The 26,325-nt window shown below is 44.3% G+C and overlaps 1 protein-coding gene across 1 annotated transcript in view; it reads right to left on the bottom strand.

Annotated features, from left to right (window-relative positions):
- Positions 1-26,325, bottom strand: part of ANKLE2 (ankyrin repeat and LEM domain containing 2) — a 97,837-nt gene that overhangs the window by 63,601 nt on the left and 7,911 nt on the right. The window contains 3 exon segments of the mRNA XM_040416296.1: positions 16,636-16,829; positions 19,942-20,136; positions 25,760-26,197. Coding sequence (XP_040272230.1) covers positions 16,636-16,829; positions 19,942-20,136; positions 25,760-26,197 — 827 coding nt within the window.

Here is a 26,325-nt window from a genome sequence, read left to right as displayed (position 1 = left end):
CCCCGTCCTTTGGATACTTTATAGGGTTTACAGGACAAGTAGGGAGGTACTAGGGCCAGTGGGCAATATACACCGTTACCCCTATCGCCCAATCTGACCTTCCACTTTGTACTTATTTCCCGAGTGAGATATATGTCTGTGTGTTGTGCCTCTTTTGGGCACGTCTTATTTGTTGTTAGTCTAGTAGGGGCTATTTTATCTCCTTAATTAATTAAAAGCGAAGTTTTACCCAGTTTACTGCCCCTTTAGTTTTTCAACAACACAACTTCACTCAATTGAGCAGCATTTTTTCACAATTGTTTTGCACGGACATTTTTATCTTTATTGGATTTTATAAGCAGATATTTCACACTTTTTAAAGATTACCACCAATCTATAAAATGGAATCTACGCAGCACTTAATATTTGTGTGACTATATTTTCACGGACTCTAGATTATATTGAAAGTAACTTTTGAACATTGGAACATCATCCTTGTCAAAAATACCCTGATCTCGTTTATTATTGCCCATTTTTCACATAAAGCAGTTCAATCAGACCTTATCCCAAACAACATCACGAATTGTCATCTGACTCTACTATTTGCAATTTTTAGAGATTCCTACCATCATTTTCCTCTTATAATTTTATTAATAATATTTATTTTAATTAAATATTTTAACCAACAATAATAAATACCTTTCAATTTAAACCAAGTGCGAGTGTGCCATCACAATTCTCTCTTTTTATTACATTACCTTCACGGTTTTTAGGTGTACCGGTCATTGAGCACCTCTACCCATATTGACCGTCTGGTGAGCCTCAGAAACATTTCTATTTATATTTTAATAGTTTGGACTTTTCTGACGTGGCGATATGTAATATGTTTGTTTATTATTTATACATTTTATATGTGAAAATGGGAAAAGGGGGTGATTCATACTTAATATTTTGGTGGGGGTTTTTTTTCCACTTCTTATTTAATAACAATTTCCCCCCTTAGGGGCCAGAACCTGGGATCTTTCATCCCTTGTCCTATTCATAGAGCTCTCTTCACACTCTCCCTGCTGCTCTGGGCTTTGTGCACACAGCATCAGGGATGTTACCAGGGCAGCCAGGGCTTCAGAAGCGTCCTGGCTGCCATGGTAACCGATCGGAGCACCAGGCTTACACAGCTGGGGCTCCTATCAGAAGCTGCCACTGCACCACCAATGAGGGGAGAGGACCCTGTGGCCACTGCCACCAATGATTTTAATACTGGGGGGTTGAGAGGGGCCGGCGCACTGTGCCACCAATGATTTTAGTGGGATGGGGGGGTTGAGGGGGGGGGGGCACACTGCACCACCAATGATAATTATCCCTTAATACAGAAGGCGGGTACTGGCAGATCAGTGGCAGTTAACCCCTCAGGTGCCGCACATGAGGGGTTAACTGCCGCTGATCGCAGCTTCCTGTCAGGGGCAGGGTGCCGACAATGCGATTCTGCTGCCGGCACCCGCCTCCTGTATTATGGGTTCAAGTCTTCTTTTCCTGGGTTTAGACTAAGTATTAGGCTACACAGAACGGCGCCCAGCGATGTCCCAGCACTCACCATTATTCCTGGGCGCCGCTCCGTTTGCCCGCTGTGCCCCATTACTGTCTCCTGCTCCACATGCTGATTACTATCGGAACGATGAGGAGGAGACATCAGCTTCTCTAGTGGGCGTTCCTTCTCCCTGGCTGTAGCGCTGTCCAATCGCAGCGCAGGAAGAAGGACCGCCCACTAGTGAAGCTGATGTCTCCTCCCCATCGCTCCGATAGTAATCAGCATGTGGAGCAGGAGAGGAGACAGTAATGGGGCACAGCGGGCAAACGGAGCGGCGCCCAGGAATAATGGTGAGTGCTGAGACATCGCTGGGCGCCGCTCTGTGTAGAAAAAGTACTATCATTGGTGGCGCAGTGCGCCCGCCCCTCTCTTCTCATTGGTGGCAGCGGCAGCAGCACAGGGGGAGGGAGAGACTGCTTCCTTCTCCCCATGCTGCTGAGAGAACATAAGCGCGCTGACAGCAGCGCGCTCATGTTCAGAGATACTAGACTGCGCAGAAGCGCAGCCCAGTATAAAAAAAATGGAAATCCCGGTATCGTATCGATACCGGGACAAAAGTATTGATTGGGTATCGAAAGTTCGATACCCGCAACAACCCTACCATAGACCTTACAGGAAAATTTCCTGGTGGGCCGATGTCCAAGGGGCCATCTTGACCCTCCTGACATCCTGCAAATGGAAGTTTTTGGGGATGTATTTTGTGCTGGACTGGGGTATTTGGCTTTGTTGGGGTGGTATAATGTGCCACAATATGGAATTCCTGACCATGGATTCCATCAATTTGGACCAGACAACAAAACGGGGCTACTTTTAGTATTTTTTCCAGGGCCACTAAGTTCCCAGTCCACCCCTGCCTGGACCTGTCTGCAGACTGGAATGCCACAGTTTCCACCTTTTATTTGCATATCCATCAGCTAATAATCGCTTTATACAAACTATTTTTATTTAAATCAATGTTACCTTACTCAGGTGAGGCTCTGTAGAATGGGCAGGATGACTACCACTAACTGTCATAGATGTTGATCCCCAGATGCAGATTTTTTGCATCTTATATGGTACTGCCCAGAGATACGATCCTTTTGGACTGAAGTAACCGCTCTGCTGATTATCATTCTGAGGCAACCTATTCCTACTACCCTCAGGCTATGTCTCCTTAGTATTAAAGAGGATGACCACTGGTCAATACCACACTCAACTATTGCTCCACAAAACCCTTTTTGGAGCCTGCAAATCGGTGGCCTTGAGATGGCTAGATGCCCTCTAGCCATTCCTCAATGGTGTAACTTGGTTAAGGCTACATTCACACAACCATATGAATGAGTCTGCATCCGTTCTGCAATTTTGCGGAACAGATGCGGACCCATTCATTTCAACGCGGCCACAAAAGATGCGAACAAAACACAATGTGCTGTCCGCATCCAAAGTTCTGTTCCGCGGCCCTGCAAAAAAAATAAAAATAAAAAAAATAAAATAAATAAGAGCGTGCCCTATTGTCCGCAATTGCAGACAAAAATAGGCATTTTCTATGATAGCAGCGTTACGTGAAGTCAACAAATTGCAGAATGCACATGGGCTGGTATCGATTTTGTGGATCCGCAATACATACACACACACACACACACACACACACACACACACACAGTACCTTGCAAAAGTATTCACCCCCCTTTACTTTTTTGGTATTTTGTTACATTACAGCCTTAAGTTCAATGTTTTGTTAATCTGAATTTTATGTAATTAATCAGAACACAATAGTCTAAGTTGGTGAAGTGAAATGAGAAGAAATATATAAATAAAACTATTGTTTAGAAGTTGAAAACAGAAAATTGGCATGTGCGTATGTATTCACCTTTGTTAGGAAGCCCATAAAATAAAAAGCTCTGGTGCAACTGAATACCTTCATAAGTCACATAATTAGTGAAATGATGTCCACCTGTGTGCAATCACAGATGGTCAATGTGCTGACACTCTGGTATACCCACTGGACACCAATGAATATTCAAGAGGAGGCGGGCGGGGGATCACGCCCGCCTGGGGGGGGGGGGTGTGAAAAAAAATCTTAATTTTGGGCATTTTAAAGTTTGATCCCTGCGGTCAGGGACCACGGAGATCAAAAACTGCAGAAAGCACTGCAAACCGCATGTCTGAATTGACCTGCGGTTTGCTGCGATCGCCGACACTGGGACTCCCAGGCTATGAGCTGTGCGCTACGATTGGCCAGTGCTGCAGCAAGGGACAACCCTAATACAAAAACTGTGCCCCGTACAAAAGAGGGAGCTGCACACACCGGAGCCTATACCGGGCGAACGGAGCTGCGCCCAGACATACTAGTAAGTGCAGTGTAGTTAAACTAGTGAAAGGTCCTCTTTAACCGCCTCCGGACCGCCTAACGCAGGATCGCGTTCCGGAGGCAGCAGCCCTGCGCAGAGTCACGCATCTACGCGTCATCTCGCGAGATTTCCTGTGAACGCACGCACACAGGCGCGCACGCACACAGGCGCGCGCGCGCTCACAGGATTGGAAGGTAAGCGAGTGGATCTCCAGCCTGCCAGCGGCGATCGTTCGCTGGCAGGCTGGAGATGTGATTTTTTTTTAACCCCTAACAGGTATATTAGATGCTGTTTTGATAACCGCGTCTAATATACCTGCTACCTGGTCCTCTGGTGGTCCCCTTTGTTTGGATCGACCACCAGAGGACACAGGTAGCTCAGTAAAGTAGCACCAAACACCACTACACCCCCCCCCCCCGTCACTTATTAACCCCTTATGAACCCCTGATCACCCCATATAGACTCCCTGATGACCCCCCTGTCATTGATCACCCCCCTGTAAGGCTCTATTCAGATGTCCGTATGATTTTTACGGATCCACTGATGGATGGATCGGATCCGCAAAACACATACGGACATCTGAATGGAGCCTTACAGGGGGGTGATCACCCCATATAGACTCCCTGATCACCCCCCTGTCAGGCTCCATTCAGACATTTTTTTGGCCTAAGTTAGCGGAAATTATTATTTTTTTTTCTTACAAAGTCTCATATTCCACTAACTTGTGTCAAAAAATAAAATCTCACATGAACTTACCATACCCCTCACGGAATCCAAATGCGTAATTTTTTTTTAGACATTTATATTCCAGACTTCTTCTCACGCTTTAGGGCCCCTAGAATGCCAGGGCAGTACAAATACCCCACATGTGACCCCATTTTGGAAAGAAGACACCCCAAGGTATTCAATGAGGGGCATGGCGAGTTCATAGAATTTTTATTTTTTTGGCACAAGTTAGCGGAAATTGAGATATATATATATATATATATATATATATATATATATATATCTCAATTTCCGCTAACTTGTGCCAAAAAAATAAAAATTCTATGAACTCGCCATGCCCCTCATTGAATACCTTGGGGTGTCTTCTTTCCAAAATGGGGTCACATGTGGGGTATTTGTACTGCCCTGGCATTCTAGGGGCCCTAAAGCGTGAGAAGAAGTCTGGGATCCAAATGTCTAAAAATGCCCTCATAAAATGAATGTGGGCCCCTTTGCGCATCTAGACTGCAAAAAAGTGTCACACATGTGGTATCGCCGTACTCAGGAGAAGTTGGGCAATGTGTTTTGGGGTGTCATTTTACATATACCCATGCTGGGTGAGATAAATATCTTGGTCAAATGCCAACTTTGTATAAAAAAAAAAATGGAAAAAGTTGTCTTTTGCCGAGATATTTCTCTCACCCAGCATGAGTATATGTAAAAAGACACCCCAAAACACATTGCCCAACTTCTCCTGAATACGGCGATACCACATGTGTGACACTTTTTTTGCAGTCTAGGTGGGCAAAGGGGCCCACATTCCAAAGAGCACCTTTAGGGTTTCACAGGTCATTTACTTACTTACCACACATTAGGGCCCCTGGAAAATGCCAGGGCAGTATAACTACTAGGGGTGCACCGAAATGAAAATTCTGGTCCGAAACCGAAAATTCAGGATGCCCTTGACCGAAAACCGAAACTGCCTTTTTGTCCAAATACTTTTAAAATACTTTTTTTTTTTAATGATTTTATTAATAATTCTTTTTCATGAATGAAATTCATCTGTGGGTGGCGCTGTTATGGAGAGGGGGATCTGTGGGTGGCGCTGTTATGGAGAGGGGGATCTGTGGGTGGCGCTGTTATGGAGAGGGGGATCTGTGGGTGGCGCTGTTATGGAGAGGGGGATCTGTGGGTGGCGCTGTTATGGAGAGGGGGATCTGTGGGTGGCGCTATGGAGAGGGGGATCTGTGGGTGGCGCTGTTATGGAGAGGGGGAGCTGTGGGTGGCGCTGTTATGGAGAGGGGGATCTGTGGGTGGCGCTGTTATGGAGAGGGGGATCTGTGGGTGGCGCTGTTATGGAGAGGGGGATCTGTGGGTGGCGCTGTTATGGAGAGGGGGATCTGTGGGTGGCGCTGTTATGGAGAGGGGGATCTGTGGGTGGCGCTGTTATGGAGAGGGGGAATCTGTGGGTGGCGCTGTTATGGAGAGGGGGAATCTGTGGGTGGCGCTGTTATGGAGAGGGGGAATCTGTGGGTGGCGCTGTTATGGAGAGGGGGATCTGTGGGTGGCGCTGTTATGGAGAGGGGGATCTGTGCACTGTTCCCATAACAGCCCCGGCCCTGCTGCTCACAGCATCACTCACTGCATCTTTATTTTACCTTACAATCGTGACGCTCCAGTAACAACTCTGCAGGCAGAGCGGAGGGCGGCGTAACGTCACTTACTCACGTGACGCACCTGCTCCGCCCACTTTATGAATGAAGGAGGCGGAGCAGGCGCGTCACGTGAGTAAGTGACGTTACGCCGGCCTCCGCTCTGCCTGCAGAGTTTTTAGTTACTGGAGCGTCACGATTGTAAGGTAAAATAAAGATGCAGTGACAAAGTAAACCGCCCGCCCGGCGCCCGCCCGCAGATGGTGGGTGACAAATCCCACACCCCATATTTTCGGCCGATATGTAACAATATCGGCCGAAGTGGATTAGGTGCATTTTTGGCCGATATTTTTTCGGCTGCCGGAATTTCGGTGCACCCCTAATAACTACCCCACAAGTGACCCCATTTTGGAAAGAAGACACCCCAAGGTATTCCGTGAGGGGCATGGCGAGTTCCTAGAATTTTATATTTTTTGTCACAAGTTAGCGGAAAATGATGATTCCACTAACTTGTGACAAAAAATAAAAACTTCCATGAACTCACTATGCCCATCACAAAATACCTTGGGGTGTCTTCTTTCCAAAATGGGGTCACTTGTGGGGTAGTTATACTGCCCTGGCAATTTAGGGGCCGAATGCGTGAAGTGGTTTGAAATCAAAATCTGTAAAAAATGGCCGGTGAAATCCGAAAGGTGCTCTTTGGAATGTGGGCCCCTTTTGCCCACCTAGGCTGCAAAAAAGTGTCACACATGTGGTATCTCCGTACTCAGAAGAAGTTGGGGAATGTGTTTTGGGGTGTCATTTTACATATACCCATGCTGGATGAGAGAAATATCTTGGCAAAAGACAACTTTTCCCATTTTTTTTTATACAAAGTTGGCATTTGACCAAGATATTTCTCTCACCCAGCATGGGTATATGTAAAATGACACCCCAAAACACATTCCCCAACTTCTCCTGAGTACGGCGATACCACATGTGTGGCACTTTTTTGCAGCCTAGGTGGGCAAAGGGGCCCATATTCCAAAGAGCACCTTTCGGATTTCACCGGTCATTTTTTACACATTTTGATTTCAAACTACTTACCACACATTTGGGCCCCTAGAATGCCAGGGCAGTATAACTACCCCACAGGTGACCCCATTTTGGAAAGAAGACACCCTAAGGTATTCGCTGATGGGCATAGTGAGTTCATAGAAGTTTTTATTTAGTGTCACAAGTTAGTGGAATATGAGACTTTGTAAGAAAAAAAAAAATATAAATAATAAATCATCATTTTCCACTAACTTGCGACAAAAAATAAAAAGTTCTATGAACTCACTATGCCCATCAGCGAATACCTTAGGGTGTCTACTTTCCGAAATGGGGTCATTTGTGGGGTGTTTGTACTGTCTGGCCATTGTAGAACCTCAGGAAACATGACAGGTGCTCAGAAAGTCAGAGCTGCTTCAAAAAGCGGAAATTCACATTTTTGTACCATAGATTGTAAACGCTATAACTTTTACCCAAACATTTTTTTTTTTTTATCAAAGACATGTAGAACAATAGATTTTGAGAAAAATTTATATATGGATGTCGTTTTTTTTGCAAAATTTTACAACTGAAAGTGAAAAATGTCATTTTTTTGCAAAAAAATCGTTAAATTTTGATTAATAACAAAAAAAGTAAAAATGTCAGCAGCAATGAAATACCACCAAATGAAAGCTCTATTAGTGAGAAGAAAAGGAGGTAAAATTCATTTGGGTGGTAAGTTGCATGACCGAGCAATAAACGGTGAAAATAGGGTAGGTCAGAAGTGTAAAAAGTGGCCTGGTCTTTAAGGGTGTTTAAGCTATAGGGGCTGAGGTGGTTAAGGTGAAATAAGGCTGTGTCCTTAAGGGGTTAAAGATAAATAATTTCAGAACTTTTTCCACCTTTAATGTGACATATAAACTGTACAACTCAATTGAAAAACAAACTGAAATCTTTTAGGTGGAGGGAAGAAAATAAATATAAACAAAAATAATATGGTTGCATAAGTGTGCACACCCTTATGCCTCCTGCACACAACCTTTTTTTGTTCTGTATACAGAACCACTCATTTAAATGGTTCAGGGAAAAAAAAAAAAAAAAAAAAAAAAAAAAACACGGAATGTACTCTGAGCATTCCGTTTCCGCATTTCCATTCCGTTAAAAGATAGAACATATCCTATTATTGCCCGCAAATCCCGTTCCGTGGCTCTATTCAAGTCAATGGGTATGGGAAAAAAATAATTAACACATACGGAATGTACTCCGTATGTCTTCCATATCCGTTCCGTTTTTGCGGAACCATCTATTGAAAAGGTTATGCCGAGCCCAATTTTTTCTATGTAATTACTGTAAACTGTATATGCCATACGGGAAAACGCACCAGAAACGCAATGGAAACAAAAAAACAGAACAATCAATGAAAAACGGACCGCAAAACACTAAAAGCCACACAGTCGTGTGCTGTAGGCCTTAAAATCAAAAGGTGCTTAAACAAAGTATTAGTTTATTACAGCACTCAGTCTTTTTGGGTATGAGTCATCAGATTCAGGTCTGGGCTCTGGCTGGGCCATTCCAAAATTAATCTTCTTCTGGTGAAGCCATTCCTTTGTTGATTTGGATGTATGCTTTGGGTCGTTGTCATGTTGCAAGATGAAGTTCCTCTTCATGTTCAGCTTTCTAGCAGAAGCCTGAAGGTTTTGTACCAATATTGACTGGTATTTGGAACTGTTCATAATTCCCTCTAGCTTAACTAAGGCCCCAGTTCCAGCTGAAGAATAACAGCCCCAAAGCATGATGCTGCCACCACCATGCTTCACTGTGGGTATGGTGTTCTTTTGGTGATGTGCAGATATCTTTTGGAATTATGGCCAAAAAGTTCAACCTTGGTTTCATCAGACCATAACACCTTTTCCCACATGCTTTTGGGAGACTTCAGATGTGTTTTTGCAAAATGTAGCCTGGCTTGGATGTTTTTCTTCGTAAGAAAAGGCTTTAGTCTTGCCACTCTACCCCATAGCCCAGACATATGAAGAATACAGGAGATTGTTGTCACATGTACCACACAGCCAATACTTGCCAGACATTCCTGCAGCTCCTTTAATGTTGCTGTAGGCCTCTTCGTAGCCTCCCAGACCAGTTTTCTTCTAGTCTTTTCATCAATTTTGGAGGGACGTCCAGTTCTTGGTAAAGTCACTGTTGTGCCATATTTTCTCCACTTGATGATGACTGTCTCCACTGTGTTCCATGGTATATCTAATGCCTTGGAAATTCTTTAGTACCCTTCTGACTGATACCTTTTAACAATGAGATCCCTCTGATGCTTTGGAAGCTCTCTGTGGACCATGGCTTTTGCTGTGGGATGCGACGAAGAAAATTTCAGGAAAGACCAACTAGAGCAGCTGAACTTTATTTGGGGTTAATCAGAGGCACTTTAAATGATGGCAGGTGTATGCCGACTCCCATTTAACATGATTTTGAATGTGATCGCTTAATTCTGAACACAGCTACATCCCCAGTTATAAGAGGGTGTGCACACTTATGCAACCACATTATTTTAGTTTTTTTGTTTTCTTCCCTCCACCTAAAATATTTCAGTTTGTTTTTCAATTGAGTGGTACAGTTTATAGGTCACATTTTTTTTACAGCACAGAAACCTGACATTTTAACATGGGTGAGTAGACTTTTTATATCCACTGTGTATATATCAGAATTGCTAATTCATTCTTAGACGCCACCATTTTTTTTTTTTTTTTTTATAACAAGCGATCAAAAATAAATAAAATCAGGCCCCCACACAACTCCATAGACAGAAAAATAAAGTTATGGATATTGAAGATTTTTTTTTCAACCACCTCAGCTCCCCTAGCTTAAACACCCTTAATGACCAGGCCACTTTTTACACTTATGCACTACACTACTTTCACCGTTTATTGCTCGGTCATGCAACTTACCACCCAAATGAATTTTACCTCCTTTTCTTCTCACTAATAGAGCTTTCATTTGGTGGTATTTCATTGCTGCTGACCTTTTTACTTTTTTTGTTATTAATCGAAATTTTACGATTTTTTAGCAAAAAAATGAAATTTTTCATTTCCCGTTGTAAAATTTTGCACAAAAAACGACATCTATATATTAATTTTTCTCAAAATTTATTGTTCTACATGTCTTTGATAAAAACAAAATGTTTGGGTAAAAAAAAAAAATTGTTTGGGTAAAAGTTAGTGTTTACAAACTAAGGTACAAAAATGTGAATTTCTGCTTTTTGAAGCAGCTCTGACTCTGAGCTCCTCATCGTTTCCTGAGGTTCTACAATGGCCAGACAGTACAAACACCCCACAAATGACCCAATTTTTGACAGAAGACACCCCAAGGTATTCCGTGAGGGGCATGGAGAGTTCCTAGAATTTTTTATTTTTTGTCACAAGTTAGCGGAAAATGTGTTTTTTTTTTTGTTTTTTTTTTCTTACCAAGTCTCATATTCCACTAACTTGTGACAAAAAATAAAAACTTCCATGAACTCACTATGCCCATCACGAAATACCTTGGGGTGTCGTCTTTCCAAAATGGGGTCACTTGTGGGGTAGTTATACTGCCCTGGCATTCTAGGGGCCCAAATGCATGCAAAGTATTTTGAAATCAAAATCTGTAAAAAATGGCCGGTGAAATCCAAAAGGTGCTCTTTGGAATGTGGGCCCCTTTGCCCACGTAGGCTGCAAAAAAGTGTCACACATGTGGTATTGCCGTACTCAGGAGAAGTTAGGCAATGTGTTTTGGGGTGTCATTTTACATATACCCATGCTGGGTGAGATAAATATCTTGGTCAAATGCCAACTTTGTATAAAAAAAAAAATGGAAAAAGTTGTCTTTTGCCAAGATATTTCTCTCACCCAGCATGGGTATATGTAAAATGACACCCCAAAACACATTCCCCAACTTCTCCTGAGTACAGCGATACCACATGTGTGACACTTTTTTGCAGCCTAGATGCGCAAAGGGGCCCACATTTCTTTTATGAGGGCATTTTTAGACATTTGGATCCCAGACTTCTTCACACTTTAGGGCCCCTAAAATACCAGGGCAGTATAAATACCCCACATGTGACCCCATTTTGGAAAGAAGACACCCCAAGGTATTCAATGAGGGGCATGGCGAGTTCATAGAATTTTTTTTTTTTTGGCACAAGTTAGCGGAAATTGATTTTTTTTGTTTTTTCTCACAAAGTCTCCCTTTCCGCTAACTTGGGACAAAAATTTCAATCTTTCATGGACTCAATATGCCCCTCAGTGAATACCTTGGGGTGTCTTTCCAAAATGGGGTCATTTGTGGGGTGTTTGTACTGCCCTGGCATTTGAGGGTCTCCGCAATCATTACATGTATGGCCAGCATTAGGAGTTTCTGCTATTCTCCCTATATTGAGCATACGGGTAATGATATATATTTTTTCCGTTCAGCCTCTGGGCTGAAAGAAAAAATGAACGGCACAGATTTCTTCATTCACATCAAGCGGTGTGGATGAATAAATCATTGCCGGGATAAATAAATATATATATATATATATATATATATATATATATATATATATATATTATATATATATATATATATATATATACATATACACACACACACACACACATATACACACACACACACAGTGTTTGCCAAAGCATATGAACACCGCCGCCTCCTCAGCTCATATGCCTCGGCAAGCGTATCTTTTACTGCAGAGGAGAAATCTCGTCTTGCAGCGCCGCATACACCGACTTGTGTGTAATCTGACAGCAGCGCAATGCTTCTGTCAGAATGCACATCAGTGCTGCAGCTAGTCGATCGGTTATAATAACTTTTGAACAGAACATACTTTTTTTTAAACTTTTTGAACTGAAAGTTAACTTTTTTGCTTACTTGTGTTTTTTTTTTTTTACCTTTTATAGGACAAACCTCTCCTTCCCCATGGGACAATGTGCAAAGCGCAAATCGCCCAAAGATGTGGCGAAGTACATTATGCACTTTATCCCAGGTGAAAGGAGAGGTTTGCAGCAGCTGTGAGAGAAAGGGCCCTAATAGCCCTGTGTGCCTGTCCTGTGAGATGCAATCCCTATGCTAAGTGTACCTGTGTGTGGTACTTCCGGAAACACTCCCCTAAGCATAGGCCAGGGTGGTCAGGGCAGTCAGGACAGAAATAGCGGGTGTCACGCCTTATTCCACTCCTGCTACAGACAACATTTTTTTCGGGGTGGCGGTCGGTTTGAGGTACCAGGAACGACACTGGGGAAATGTCGCTCGTGTAGACGGCTCACTTCACTGGTGGTTGGGGCCACGGAACCTCCTGGATACAGGAGGTTCTCGATGATCTCTTCCTGAAATTTGAGGAAGGATCCTGTTCTCCCAGCCTTACTGTAGAGAACAAAATTATATGCAGCCAATTGAATCAAATATACAGACACCTTCTTATACCAGCGTCTGGTGCGTCGGGAAACTAAATAGGGAGCCAACATCTGGTCATTTAAGTCCACCCCTCCCATGAGCGCATTATAGTCGTGGACACAGAGGGGCTTTTCAATGACACGGGTTGCCCGTTCAATTTGGATTGTCGTGTCTGCGTGAATGGAGGAGAGCATGTAAACGTCACGCTTGTCTCTCCATTTCACCGCGAGCAGTTCTTCGTTACACAAGGCAGCCCTCTCCCCCCTTGCAAGACGGGTGGTAACGAGCCGTTGGGGGAAGCCCCGGCGACTAGGTCGCACGGTGCCACAGCAGCCAATCTGTTCTAGGAACAAATGCCTGAAGAGGGGCACACTTGTGTAAAAATTGTCCACATAAAGATGGTACCCCTTGCCAAATAAGGGTGACACCAAGTCCCAGACTGTCTTCCCACTGCTCCCCAGGTAGTCAGGGTAACCGACTGGCTCCAGGGTCTGATCTTTTCCATCATAGATCCAAAATTTGTGGGTATAGCCTGTGGCCCTTTCACAGAGCTTATACAATTTGACCCCATATCGGACGCGCTTGCTTGGGATGTATTGTTTGAAGCCAAGGCGCCCGGTAAAATGTATAAGGGACTCGTCTACGCAGATGTTTTGCTCAGGGGTATACAAATCTGCAAATTTCTGGTTGAAGTGGTCTATGAGGGGCCGAATTTTGTGGAGCCGGTCAAAAGCTGGGTGGCATCTGGGACGGGAGGTTGTGTTGTCGCTAAAGTGCAGGAAACGCAGGATGGTCTCAAAACGTGTCCTGGACATAGCAGCAGAGAACATGGGCATGTGATGAATCGGGTTCGTGGACCAATATGACCGCAATTCATGCTTTTTGGTTAGACCCATGTTCAGGAGAAGGCCCAGAAAATTTTTTAATTCGGAAACTTGGACTGGTTTCCACCGAAAAAAACTGGGCATAAGAGCTTCCCGGGTTGGCGGCTATAAATTGAGTGGCATACCGATTTGTTTCTGCCACGACTAAGTCCAAGAGCTCCGCAGTCAAGAACAGCTCAAAAAATCCCAGGGCCGAACCGATCTGAGCTGTCTCAACCCGAACTCCAGACTGGGCGGTGAAAGGGGGAACTAATGGCGCGGCTGAAGTTGGGGACTGCCATTCAGGGTTTGCCAGCACCTCAGGGACTCTAGGGGCCTGTCTTTACGGTTGCTGCGACGGGGTAACCGTACCAGATTCAACTGCCCTTCTGGTGCTCGCCACTTCACCATGTTGTACGGCAGTGCTGGTACTAGGTCCAGGATGGGCTGCGCTGCTGGTTTATGCCTCACCACGTAATCCGACAGCGCCAGCCCCACTCTGCTGCCCTTGAAACGGATCCTGCGCAACCTGTGGTCTAGCAACAAGGGGCCGGGTACGCCTGGTGCCATCAGGGACCTTAACCTCCTCGTCCGAACTTTGGGTCAGACTGCCACTGCTTTCTACAGGTTCATATACTGACCCGCTAGATTCGTCAGATGAGGGTTCCCATTCCTCATCCGACTGGGTCAGAAGCCTGTAGGCCTCTTCAGAAGAATACCCTCTGTTTGACATTTGGACTACTAAATTTAGGGGTATTCCCTGAGACTACCCAAGAAAAAAAGCAAGCCTGTCTTACAAAGGGGAGGCTAGCGAAGTACCGGAGGCCGCTGCGATTGATAAAAAATATCAAAACTGATTTTTTTATCGCCGCAGCGCTTGTAAAGAGATCAAAAAAACAAAACAAAAAAATTGGTCCCTGCGGCGGGGCGGGCGTAGGTGAACGCACGTGTGGGCGACCGATCAGGCCTGATCGGGCAAACACTGCGTTTTGGGTGGAGGGCGAGCTAAGGTGACACTAATACAATTATAGATCTGACTGATCAGTTTTGATCACTTACAGATACTATAAAAGTACAAATGCTGATTAGCGATACGCTAATCAGCGAATCAGTGACTGCGGTGGGCTGGGCGCTAACCGACGCTAAACTACCTAACCAAGGGACCTAAACTATCCTAAAACTATAAATCAATACCAGTGGAAAAAAAAAAAAAAGTGACAGTTTAGGCTACTTTCACACTAGCGTTCGGGGCTCCGCTTGCGAGTTCCGTTTAAAGGCTCTCACAAGCGGCCTCGAACGGATCCGTCCAGCCCTAATGCATTCTGAGTGGATGCGGATCCGCTCAGAATGCATCAGTTTGGCTCCGCTTGTCCTTCGCTCCGCTCAGCAGGCGGACACCCGAACGCAGCTTGCAGCGTTCGGGTGTCTGCCTGGCCGTGCGGAGGCAAACGGATCCGTCCAGACTTACAATGTAAGTCAATGGGGACGGATCCGTTTGAAGTTGACACAATATGGCTAAATTTTCAAACGGATCCGTCCCCCATTGACTTTCAATGTAAAGTCAAATTTTTTTTTGTTTTTTGTTCATGGTAATGCAAACGGATCCGTTCTGAACGGATCTAAGCGTTTGCACTATAGGTGCGGATCCGTCTGTGCAGACACCGGACGGATCCGCACCTAACGCAGGTGTGAAAGTAACCTTACACTGATCACTATTTCCCCTTTCACTAGGTGATTGACAGGGGCCATCAAGGGGTTAATTGGGGTTATGGAGGGTGATCTGGGGGCTAAGTGTGGTGTTGGTGGGTACTCACAGTGATGTGTGCTCCTCTGCTGAAACCAACCGACGAAAAGGACCAGCAGAGGAGCACAGAAGCCATTTAATTTCGATTTTTTGAAAATCATCAACCTGCCAGCGACGATCATTGGCTGGCAGGTTGATGACCAACTTGTCTTTTAAATTTTGCCGGCCCGCGATGCGCATGCGCGGGCCGGCTTTGCCCGAAATCTCGCGTCTCGCGAGAGGACGCATCGGCGAATCCACCCAGAGTAACAGGACTGCCGCAAAGACGCAATCCTGCGTACGGCGGTCCTGAGCAGGTTAAAGGAATAAAAAAAAGTTTTATTGCACAAAAGTAGTAAAACAAAAAAAAAAAAAAAAAAAAATGTATTTGGTATAGCTGCAATCATACTGAACCAGAGAATAAAGATTTTATACCGAAAAATGAACACCGTAAAATTTATAATGTAAAAACTCAGTAACAGTATTGCTGTTTTTTTCCCCCCCTATTTCCCTTCCAGAAAGAGTTAATAAAAGTTAAATCAGAAAGTTATGTGTACCCTAAAACGACACCATTAAACACTACAACTCGTCCACTAAAAACAAGCCCTCATACAGCTACATAGACAGAAAAATAAAAGGTTATAGCTCTTGGAAGGCGACAATGAGAAAAGGAAGAAAGTAAGGCCCAAAACAGGCTGGTCACTAAGGAGAAAAAGCAATGTAAATGGCGTTCCCCCTAGGGGACTTTAACATGTGATCATTAAGGGTCCATTCACACGTCCGCAATTCTGTTCCGTATTTTGAGGAACGGAATTGCGGACCCATTCATTTCTATGGGGCCGCACGATGTGTATACGCAAAACACACACGGACGTCTGAATGAAGCCTTAAGAATGCAGCCCATGGGAGACCGAAAATACTCCTAAGGAGCACTGCCATCTGCATGATTCCAAAGGAATAAACCTGTGATGGATAGGATAGCCTCCAGCAGGATCCAGGCCACCAAACAGCTTCCTCAATCTCAGCATGGGGAACCGTTTGGGCCTCTGTGACCACAGCATCTGAGGGTCTAAATGTCTGAGATCAGCATAAAAGACCAGTGTCTGGTGAGGATTGTACCAATTATTTTTGTGAACCGTTTTCCTGATCCTATGTGGGAGCTACTATGACCTACATTTTTTTTAAACAACCACTTTAAGTGCTGCATCATGCTTTAAATATTTCTGCATATAAGTTACATTTCTAGATTCTCTCATTTTCAAACAGGACAGGGACAATGACTGTTCATAATGAAACTTACCTGGACAACGGTTGGGTTGTCACCAGACCCTATAAGGTAACGAGGATTGCTCCATACAAGTTCAGAAAATGTGGCTAGATCCCCTTTTTCCACAGCCTTCCTTAGTTTTGCTGTCAAATCTTGTGTCCTGGGGCTCTTGAAGCTGTTTGCTTTCTCTTTGTTCAGGCTTTCAACATCCGGAGCAGACAACCCATCTAGACATTTAAATATATTGTACAATAATTCTGGGAATGAGAAATACCTTCCATCCCACTTGGCATTTAAGGCTACCCTTCAACCACAATGAAAATACAGTACACTAATCCTTATTCATTTCAAATTCCAACACTTATGTATCCCCACCATAACCTTATCTACATTTCTTAAGGCTCTTTCACACCTGCGTTATTGTCTTCCGGCATAGAGTTCCGTCGTCGGGGCTCTATGCCGGAAGAATCCTGATCAGGATTATCCTAATGCATTCTGAATGGAGAGTAATCCGTTCAGGATGCATCAGGATGTCTTCAGTTCCGGTACGGAACGTTTGTTGGCCGGAGAAAATACCGCAGCATGCTGCGCTTTTTGCTCCGGCCAAAAATCCGGAACACTTGCCGCAAGGCCGGATCCGGAATTAATGCCCATTGGAAGGCATTGATCCGGATCCGGCCTTAAGCTAAACGTCGTTTCGGCGCATTGCCGGAGCCGACATTTAGCTTTTTCAGAGTGGTTACCATGGCTGCCGGGACGCTAAAGTCCTGACAGCCATGGTAAGTGTAGCGGGGAGCGGGGGAGCAGTGTACTTACCGTCCGTGCGGCTCCCCGGGCGCTCCAGAGTGACGTCAGGGCGCCCCAAGCGCATGGATCACGTGATCGCATGGATCACGTCATCCATGCGCATGGGGCGCTCTGACGTCATTCTGGAGCGCCCCGGGAGCCGCACGGACTGTAAGTATACCGCTCCCCCGCTCCCCGCTCCTACTATGGCAACCAGGACTTTAATAGCGTCCTGGGTGCCATAGTAACACTGAAAGCATTTGGAAGACGGTTCCGTCTTCAAATGCTTTCAGTACACTTGCGTTTTTCCGGATCCGGAGTGTAATTCCGGCAAGTGGAGTACACGCCGGATCCGGACAACGCAAGTGTGAAAGAGGCCTTATTCCTGACCCACAAAAACACTGAGGGTCAAAGCCAAACTAAACTCTGGAAGCTGCAGGCTTTACTGGATAATGACCCATTGTTTAAATCAAGCTTTTATGTTATACTTTTTTTTTTTAGGATTCTTGCTGATTTTTTATATTTTTATGTCACTGTATTTAAAACCCTAAACTCCTGCAAACTTAATAGCCACCACTTTATGGTCTGTGAAAATCACTTTTCAGCAGTCATTGTATCATCCCAGGCAGGATTACAATGACAGATATCACCTACATATAGATACAACTGGATCCACCATTAATAGGCGACGGTCACAGCTTATTTACTCCCTCCCTGTACAATGACTTCAATCTAGATGGTTCACAGATCATGTCTAGGAAACTCTTACTCTTCCATAGGCGTCAATGAGGTCTCCTCACGCTTAATGTGCCTACAGCGCAAGTGGTGGTTGTAAAGAATTAAAGAATCTCTCTACATGCGGTTAAGGGTACATTCATATGACCGTATTTATGGGTCCGCATCGGTTCCACAATTTTACAGAATAAAAAGTGTACTATATTCTTCACTTTATAAAATTAACTTTTTAGCAAGAAAAGCAGTCAGGGAGATCCATGGCCAGACCCCCTGACTGCTTCCTTAATGATCTGGCAGAGCGCACATACATCGCTTTACCCGATCAGTGAGATTGCTGCACATCTGCACACACCTCTCTCTCCCTGCCGACACCAATCTGTGTGATCAGCAGCAGCGGGAGAGCGCACAGGGAGGAAGGTCCTATAGTTGTACTGAAAGGAAATGAAGACTCAGAGTACAGCTTAAAAGGGATTTTGTCACCACTATTGAGCACATAGAGCTGCTCATATGGCACTGTAGGTCTTCTAAAGGGCTTCCTAACCTTACCTGAATATGCACTATAAATGTATTCGTGCCACTCAACAAACTATTTTATATATACGGTAATGAGCTTGGAAAAGAGCCCAAAGGGCAGTACTTCACGAAGCCCATTCTTCGTGAGCCCCGCTCCTCCCCTCATCTTGTATTCTTCTTAGGCCCCATTCACACTTCTGCAATTTCTTTCCGCATTTTACAGAATGGAATTGCGGACCCATTCATTTCTATGGGGACGCGCGATGTGCGGCCCGGCTCCGGAAATGCAGACCTGCACTTCCGGGTCTGCATTTCTGTTCCCGAAAAAAAAATAGAACATGTCCTATTCTTGTCCGCAATTGCGGACAAGAATATGCATATTCTATTAGTGCCGGCGATGTGCGGTCCGCAAAATGCGCAACACACATTGCCGTGTCCGTGTTTTGCAGGTCCGCAAAACACGCTACGGACATGTGAATAGAGCATTAGTGTGTGGATGTCACCCTGCCGCAGTTGTAAACTCTCACACATACACAACATCATCTAATGTGAGCACCCGAGCGCTCTCAATTCCTGTGCTGGGATTAGCCTCAATAACTGAACTGTGCATGCGTAGAGAGAGGGTGTAGCAGAGCTGTGTGTAACAGAACTAGGTACATTTAATGAGGTGATCACATGCAGCACTGCTGGTTGATACATTGGTCAGTAGATGACACAGTAAGGGTGGGTGGGTTCACATAAAAAAATTTCCATCAGTTAAACATATACGTTAAACGGATGCCTCAGACTGATGCCATACAGTGGCATTCGTTCAAAAAGAGTTCCACTGGAAAGAAAAAAAAAGAAAAAAAAAAAAGACACTTTTTATGAGAGTCTGCAGATGCAAGAATGTTGTGTGCTGCACTGCTGTGTTTTTGTATCCTTTTTTTCCCCTAACATATACGTCAAACGGAGGCATATAATGTGATGTGAACCCACCCTAAGGGTAGAAGAAGCTGACCAAAACTATCCCCCTCCATGCTACACGCTAAAGTTACTGACCTTGACACTTCAGTAAAACATCAATAAACCACATTCCCTTCAAAGAGAACCTAGAAAATATATATTTTTTGTTTTCTGTTGTCTAAACCTGGGGTGCGTCTTATAGTCCATACTGTTATAAAGCGAAAAATACAATATGTGTTACTAACTGGTTTTAGTTAGCAGCAAAAAAAAAAAATATATGAAAAATATAATTATAGGTGACACATTCCTTTTATCAATTATGGAAGTCTATATCAAATGACACCTTATTATCTGACTAACCTCTAAAAACAGCAGAAGCAACTTTCACAGGTGACGAGGACATGGATGATTTGCTGGGTGATGGACAGTAGTCAGTTATGCCTCTAGCAAACTTTTCTGCATCTTCTCTTGACTGGAACCATTTGAACCGGGAGCCTTTCAGCATCTTGACAATCTGTAGAGCTTCCTTTTTATCAGTGTAAATGTGGATATTTTCTGCAACAAGAAACATGGGTGTACATTGGCCCCAAATAGCAAAAGCTTAAAAGGAAGTCTATTATTTCAGCCACAAACCATACTCAAACACTACAGTGAACTGTAGAATTCTGTCTGCACAACTTCCATGCACTGTGTTCGGACTAGGTTTAGTTAACCGTACCCTTGCCTACTGCATCTGGCGCAGAATCGACACCCTGACTTCCCTCTCTCCTCACTGATTTATTGCTTGTGTGTTAGAATGTTGAAGCTGGAGGGCAGAGAGGAGAACAAACCTGTGCCTGAACATAATCAATGCATATGCAAGGGATGTAATGAGCAGTTCATCAAATGAAAGGAGTGGTGGTTAGTGTGGTTCTGCCATTGCTTACACAGCTGGTGTACTCAAAGGGGTTCTCCATTAATAATGAGATTTTCCTATGTGCCAGCAGCCTGCCTCGGATTCATACCTACCTGATCCCCACCACCTTCTGTATAGCCATGTTTCAGTACCTGTGTTGACAGCCAGTGCAAGGGCATGGTAACTTGCTATGTTGCAGCTAATGACTGGCTTCATAGCGACGTAGCCACAGCGGGAAGCAGGTATCCCAGCAGTCAAACAGCAATTTTATTCACTCCCTTTACAGAGCAGGGGAAGGGGAAAGGTAGTCTTTGTTGAGATCCACAAATATTCATGCGGAAAACCTCAGATTGTAGCTACATGTCCCCACAGCCCTGCAACTGCATGTCAACAGCCTGCACTCCTTTGCTGAAAACATCCAGTTAGATGCTGCCTTAAGCCAATCAAAGGCTGCGGCAGTCACCTGATCACCTTGCGTCATGTTACCATTAGCAGTAAAGCAACTATATAACTGATATTGCTGTAGTCACACTAGACCACACAAAAGATACAATATTTTTACTGCAGTTAACGCAGCAAAGACAAAACCCAAAATAACAATGGTAGGGAGAGGGAAAAACCGACATGAAAAAGGACTTCCATTTTAAATAGTTACTGTTTGATTTGCAAAGTAAATAGGCTAGGTCAGGGATGCTCAACCTGCGGCCCTCCAGCTGTTACAAAACTACAACTCCCACCAGGCCCTGCTGTAGGCTGATAGCTGTAGGCTGTCCAGGCATGCTGGGAGTTGTAGTTTTGCAACAGCTGGAGGGCCATAGGTTGGGCATCCCTGGGCTAGGTTATAAGGAACAGGATTTCCACCCAAAACACAACTTCTATGATATTTTAGAAAATAAGGTTAGCTGTTTGGAAAGTTGTTTAAGTTTAAAGGGGTTCTCCGCGCTTTTAATAAAAATGGTTTTCTTCTAAAACTGTGGAAGAAAAATAATTTAATATTTATCCATCCCTTGCTCTGCAGATGCCACCGTCTCCCCTGCATTGGCACAGACAGCTGGCTTTTTAGCCCAGGTCCCGACCAGAGGTTTGCACTTTTTCTGTTCAACCGCATAGTAGTAAAATAAGCGCACACATCTGGTCGGGACCCGGGTAGCCTGGGTAAGTGCAGCTTAGACTCCAGCATTGGTGGCGCAAGGGACGGGTAACGCTCTCTCTTTCATAGGTTAGAAGAAAGAACAGATTTTATTAAAAGCACAGAGAACCCCTTTAACAATGAGGTTTTAGTCACTAAGATATTGGCACTTATTTTTCCTGTGGCCATTATTGCAAAAGCAACTGGAAATGCATCCAAATTGGTTGCAACCTTTTGACTGTAGCGCCATCACTGAACAAAAAATAAATAAAATCTAAATGTATCTTTTATTAATATGCAGATAAAAATAATAATGAACCCCAAGGTTATATCTAATAAAAGGTAGGTATGATGACCTGTATCTGATGTCTGTACTGAGGATACAGTATCAGTACAGTGAAATAATACAATCACAGCAAGGGAAAGGGTAACCAGCCTCACATCTGCATCTCTGATAAACCCTATAAATATATACAAAATAACCAGCAGTTGTTGATAAAGACTCACGGTTACTTACATACAGATGATCTCATGATTTTCGGAGACTCATGGTTACAAATCACCAGATTGTCTGTAGGTCTACAACCAGGAACATGGGGTGGGGAAGATCTTCTTTCCCCAAGTTGTCCCTGCCGGCTATCCCTGCGTAAAAGCAGAGCACCCGCCCCGAAAGGGGCGACCCCACTTTTCGGTGGCTAAACCCTCAGACGTCCTGGATATCCCTGCTGAATGAAAAGTCTTCCTGACGCGTTTCCCCAAGTGGAGATATCCAAATGGTTCATCAGGGGACAGCGTTTTGTTGCTACAAAGTAGATGCAAATCAGACACATGTGATAAGGGCACCAAAATAAAAAGGACCGCACCAGTGATTGGGAAGGTTTCCTTTTAAAAGCCGCGCGTCTGACATCACTTCCGGTCATGTGATCAGACAGAAAATCACAATGATCTATAGTATAATTATAATTCACTGTTTAAAATCATACATACTTGGATTTATAAGGAGATCGATGCTACTAGTGGTTCTAAATCACATATGCTTTATAATACAAGCCGGTCTGGGCGGAAACACGTCACGCAGGCGCCATAGGAGCGCATCAGGGAAGTGCTGACATGCGGTGGAACGCACGATGCGTTCCAAAAAACGGAAGCGAGATACCTAGAGCCGGATATGCCTCTTTAAAGCAGCACAGATGCCATAGAGCGCTGCCATAGTTACACAACGCTACTTTTGTGTTATGATAATTCTTCCCACTAAAACGCTCCTAAATTCAAAGGAATCAATCACTAGCAGGCTAACTTATGGTGCCCATGGGGAATGTGGAAAGGGACAAATTATATTAATTCAATTCCTGGTTTATCACACCATAGATAAGGTGATCCAAGGTGTCCCTATATAATAGTGTACATTTAGTTGGCCATTTTTTGGCTATGGTATACAGGCTGGATTTTAGTCTGTACACTGACTTGGTGCCCAGAAACTTTTTTATATATAATCAAGACTTATTTAGACCGTATAGACTACAGGAAGCAGGAGATCTGTTTGAGACCCATTGGATTCACAGTTTTTAACCGGTGAATCCACTGGGCCTCTTTACGAAGTATCATTTTATCCCAAACCCCGCCTCTAGGAGATTTTCGTACCACCTCAATAACCTGAAACCGTAGGGCACTAGCATCACCAGAATGGTATTCCAGGACGTGCCTAGCTACCGGTTTGTCTCTTCGATGTTTTACATCTCCAATATGGTCTCCCACCCGTCTTCCCAGTTCCCTTTTTGTTTTACCCACATAATTAAGTGGGCAGGGGCAGGTACATAGACAGACAACTCCCTCAGTTTTGCAGTACTCAAACACTTCTGCAAGGATGTTTCTGAACATCCTTAGGGATCTTGTACACGACTGTATGCCCTCCGAGACATACAGTACGTGAGCAGGCCATATGTCCTGGAGCAGCATACTTTGTGCACACGGGAGCGCACAGCATCATGGGTTACTATGATACTGTGCACATTGGGCCACCTGCGGGACTATTGTCCTGCACTCATATGATCTTATGAGTGCAGGACAATAGCCCCGCGGGCGGCCCGATGCACACAGTATAATAGTAACCCATGATGCTGTGCGCTTCCATGTGCACGATGTATGCCACTCCAGGACTTATGACCCGCTCACGGACCGTATGTCTCGGAGGGCATATGGTCGTGTGCATGAGCCCTTAGGCCTCTTTCACACGAATGATACGGATTGGCTCAGGATGCGTTCAGTGAAACTCGCACCATTTCACAAGCAAGCAAGTCACTTTTGTCTGCAATTGCCTTCAGTGTTTGTTTTTTCTGCACGAGTGCAATCAGTTTTAGTGCGTTTACGAGCGTGAAAAAGGGCTCATGTACACAGACCCATTAAAAATAATTGGGTCAGGATTCAGTGCAGGTGCTGTGCGTTCACTTCAGGCAATGCACCAGCACAGAAAACATGCTCGTGTGAAAGGGTCCTTAATTAGCAGCTGCACAAAGCCAGTTATCTGTGAATATTTTTTTTCCATTCAACCATCAATACCTTCCTCATCCCTGTATACACAGTGCTCAATGCTACATCCTGCTCCGGTCCTTGCTATCATGTGATCGGCAGCTCCTAGGTAACTGCACGAGCTGCTGTGTCTTAGCAGACTCCAATGAGCTCTACAGAACATGCCAGGAGGCTGTATTCCGCCCGTAACACAGACAAATATAAATCAGACCCATTACAGTAGATATCCGCAATGAAAAAAATTTAAAAAAATTTAATAAACACACATACCTCAAAACAAAAAAGGTTAAAATAAAAAAAAATAAAAAAAAAAAAAAAACACATAAGAACATCGCACTGCAGTCTCTAGGCCAACCTATACAGCGCAGGGCAAGGGAAAAGCATTGAAGCATGAAATGCTCCGATACTCATCTCAGGGGGGCTGCCTGGGTGAAGGGGGTATGTCCAGGTTCAGCTCTGAACCCAGACAACCCCTTTACCTGTAATTTAATAAATTTAAGGTTTGAAACGTTTCAGACTGGCTACCCTCTATCTAGTGAAAATATGTATGAAGAGAAACTTTCTTTACAACCAAAAGACTGATCGGGACCCAGCCTGTGAAAGTTAAATCGCTTCAAGCTTAGGCATATCATTTGCCAACTGTATACTGTGGCACCACATTGATTTCATTTTCTGGAATGCCAGCTTGTATAAGGGACAGCTAAATCAGAGTCTGAAGTATGCCACATCCACCTTAAGCTACTTTCACACTGCCGTTTCAGGGTCGCCTGTGAGATCCATTTCAAGGCTCTCACAAGCGGCCCCAAGCGGATCAGTTTAGCCCCAATGCATTCTGAATGGATGCGGATCCATTCAGAATGCATCAGTTTGCCTCCGTTCCGCCTCCATTCCGCTCTGGAGGCGGACACCAAAACGCTGCAAGCAGCGTTTTGGTGTCCGCCTGGCGGTGCGGAGCCATACGGATCCATCCTGACTTACAATGTAAGTCAATGGGGACGGATCCGTCTACATTGACACAATATTGGTGCAATTGTATACGGATCCTTCCCCCATTGACTTTCAATGTAAAGTCAGGACGGATCCATTTGACTTACACTTAGACTTTTTTGACTAAGTGTATGCAGACGGATCCGTACTGAACGGATAACATCGTTTGCATTTATAGGTGCGGATCAGTCTGTGCAGATACCAGACGAATCCGCACCTAACGCAGGTTTGAAAGAAGCCTTAGTTATGAATACCCAGCCCTTCCCTACAGTTCTATGGAGGCTGTCTATAGGGTTCTTCCTCTGGAGAGACAGTGGATGTGCACCAACTGTGCCCTTTGCCATTCACCAGCATGAAGTAGCGTTGGAAAAATGTCATGCCACTTTGCCCTTGTTCAGCTTTTTGTGGGGGCCACGTGGTTTGATAATGGTTACAAACAAACCCTGTGTAGTGTGATCTGCCCACAGCCTGCTAAATACATACAGTAGGTCTACAAATACTTTCACAAAGCTGCTTTTGCTTTTTTTTTCATAATTTTAGATGCTTAAAAAAATAATAAACACTGCAAAAGGTGAGCATAACCCGCAATAAAATGGCCTAAATAATGCTAGCAGTCCAAAGTTTTAAGCTAGGCAACTTACCAGTCCTAGACTGCGTTTCATCATACACAGGGCACACAGCATAGTACAAAGGGGGATCATTAGAATAGGAATTGGTGGACGAGCGAGCAACTTCTGAACTCCCACAGGCTGCAAAGTCTCTTCTGGATAGGGTCTCTTCAGTAGGGGGGTTTAAGCCTACATCATATCCAAAGTCCCTGTCTTCAGAGTAGTTGGCCTTCAGACGACAAGCTGCATTTTGGGGATTATCAGACACAGCGCTCCCATGATTTGAGCTGAAGTTATCCACATCAACGCCTTGCTGTTCAAGCAAAGTACGAGCTAGTTTCTTCTCAAATATGCATCTAGTGGTTGACGTGATAGGCCCACACTTTAATCCTGCTTTTAATATCTCTTCTCGCAGCTCATCTGGATCCAGCAGCTTTAAGTTGCTCAAAAGCTTCTCCATGCTCTGTTCAGCTATAATAAAGTAAAGGTAGCAGAAAAAAAACGGAAAAACATTATAGACAAGCTTATCTGAATCAGTGTGTATATATACTCATAAGCGCTTCCTACTTTTCTCTTGAGAGATTATATATATATATATA

This window comes from Bufo bufo, chromosome 2 (genome assembly GCF_905171765.1).
Source record: "Bufo bufo chromosome 2, aBufBuf1.1, whole genome shotgun sequence".
In the NCBI taxonomy this organism is placed as follows: Eukaryota; Metazoa; Chordata; class Amphibia; order Anura; family Bufonidae; genus Bufo; species Bufo bufo.
The sequence above is the reverse complement of the archived record's forward strand: the minus strand, read 5'-3'. Positions and strand labels throughout refer to the sequence as shown.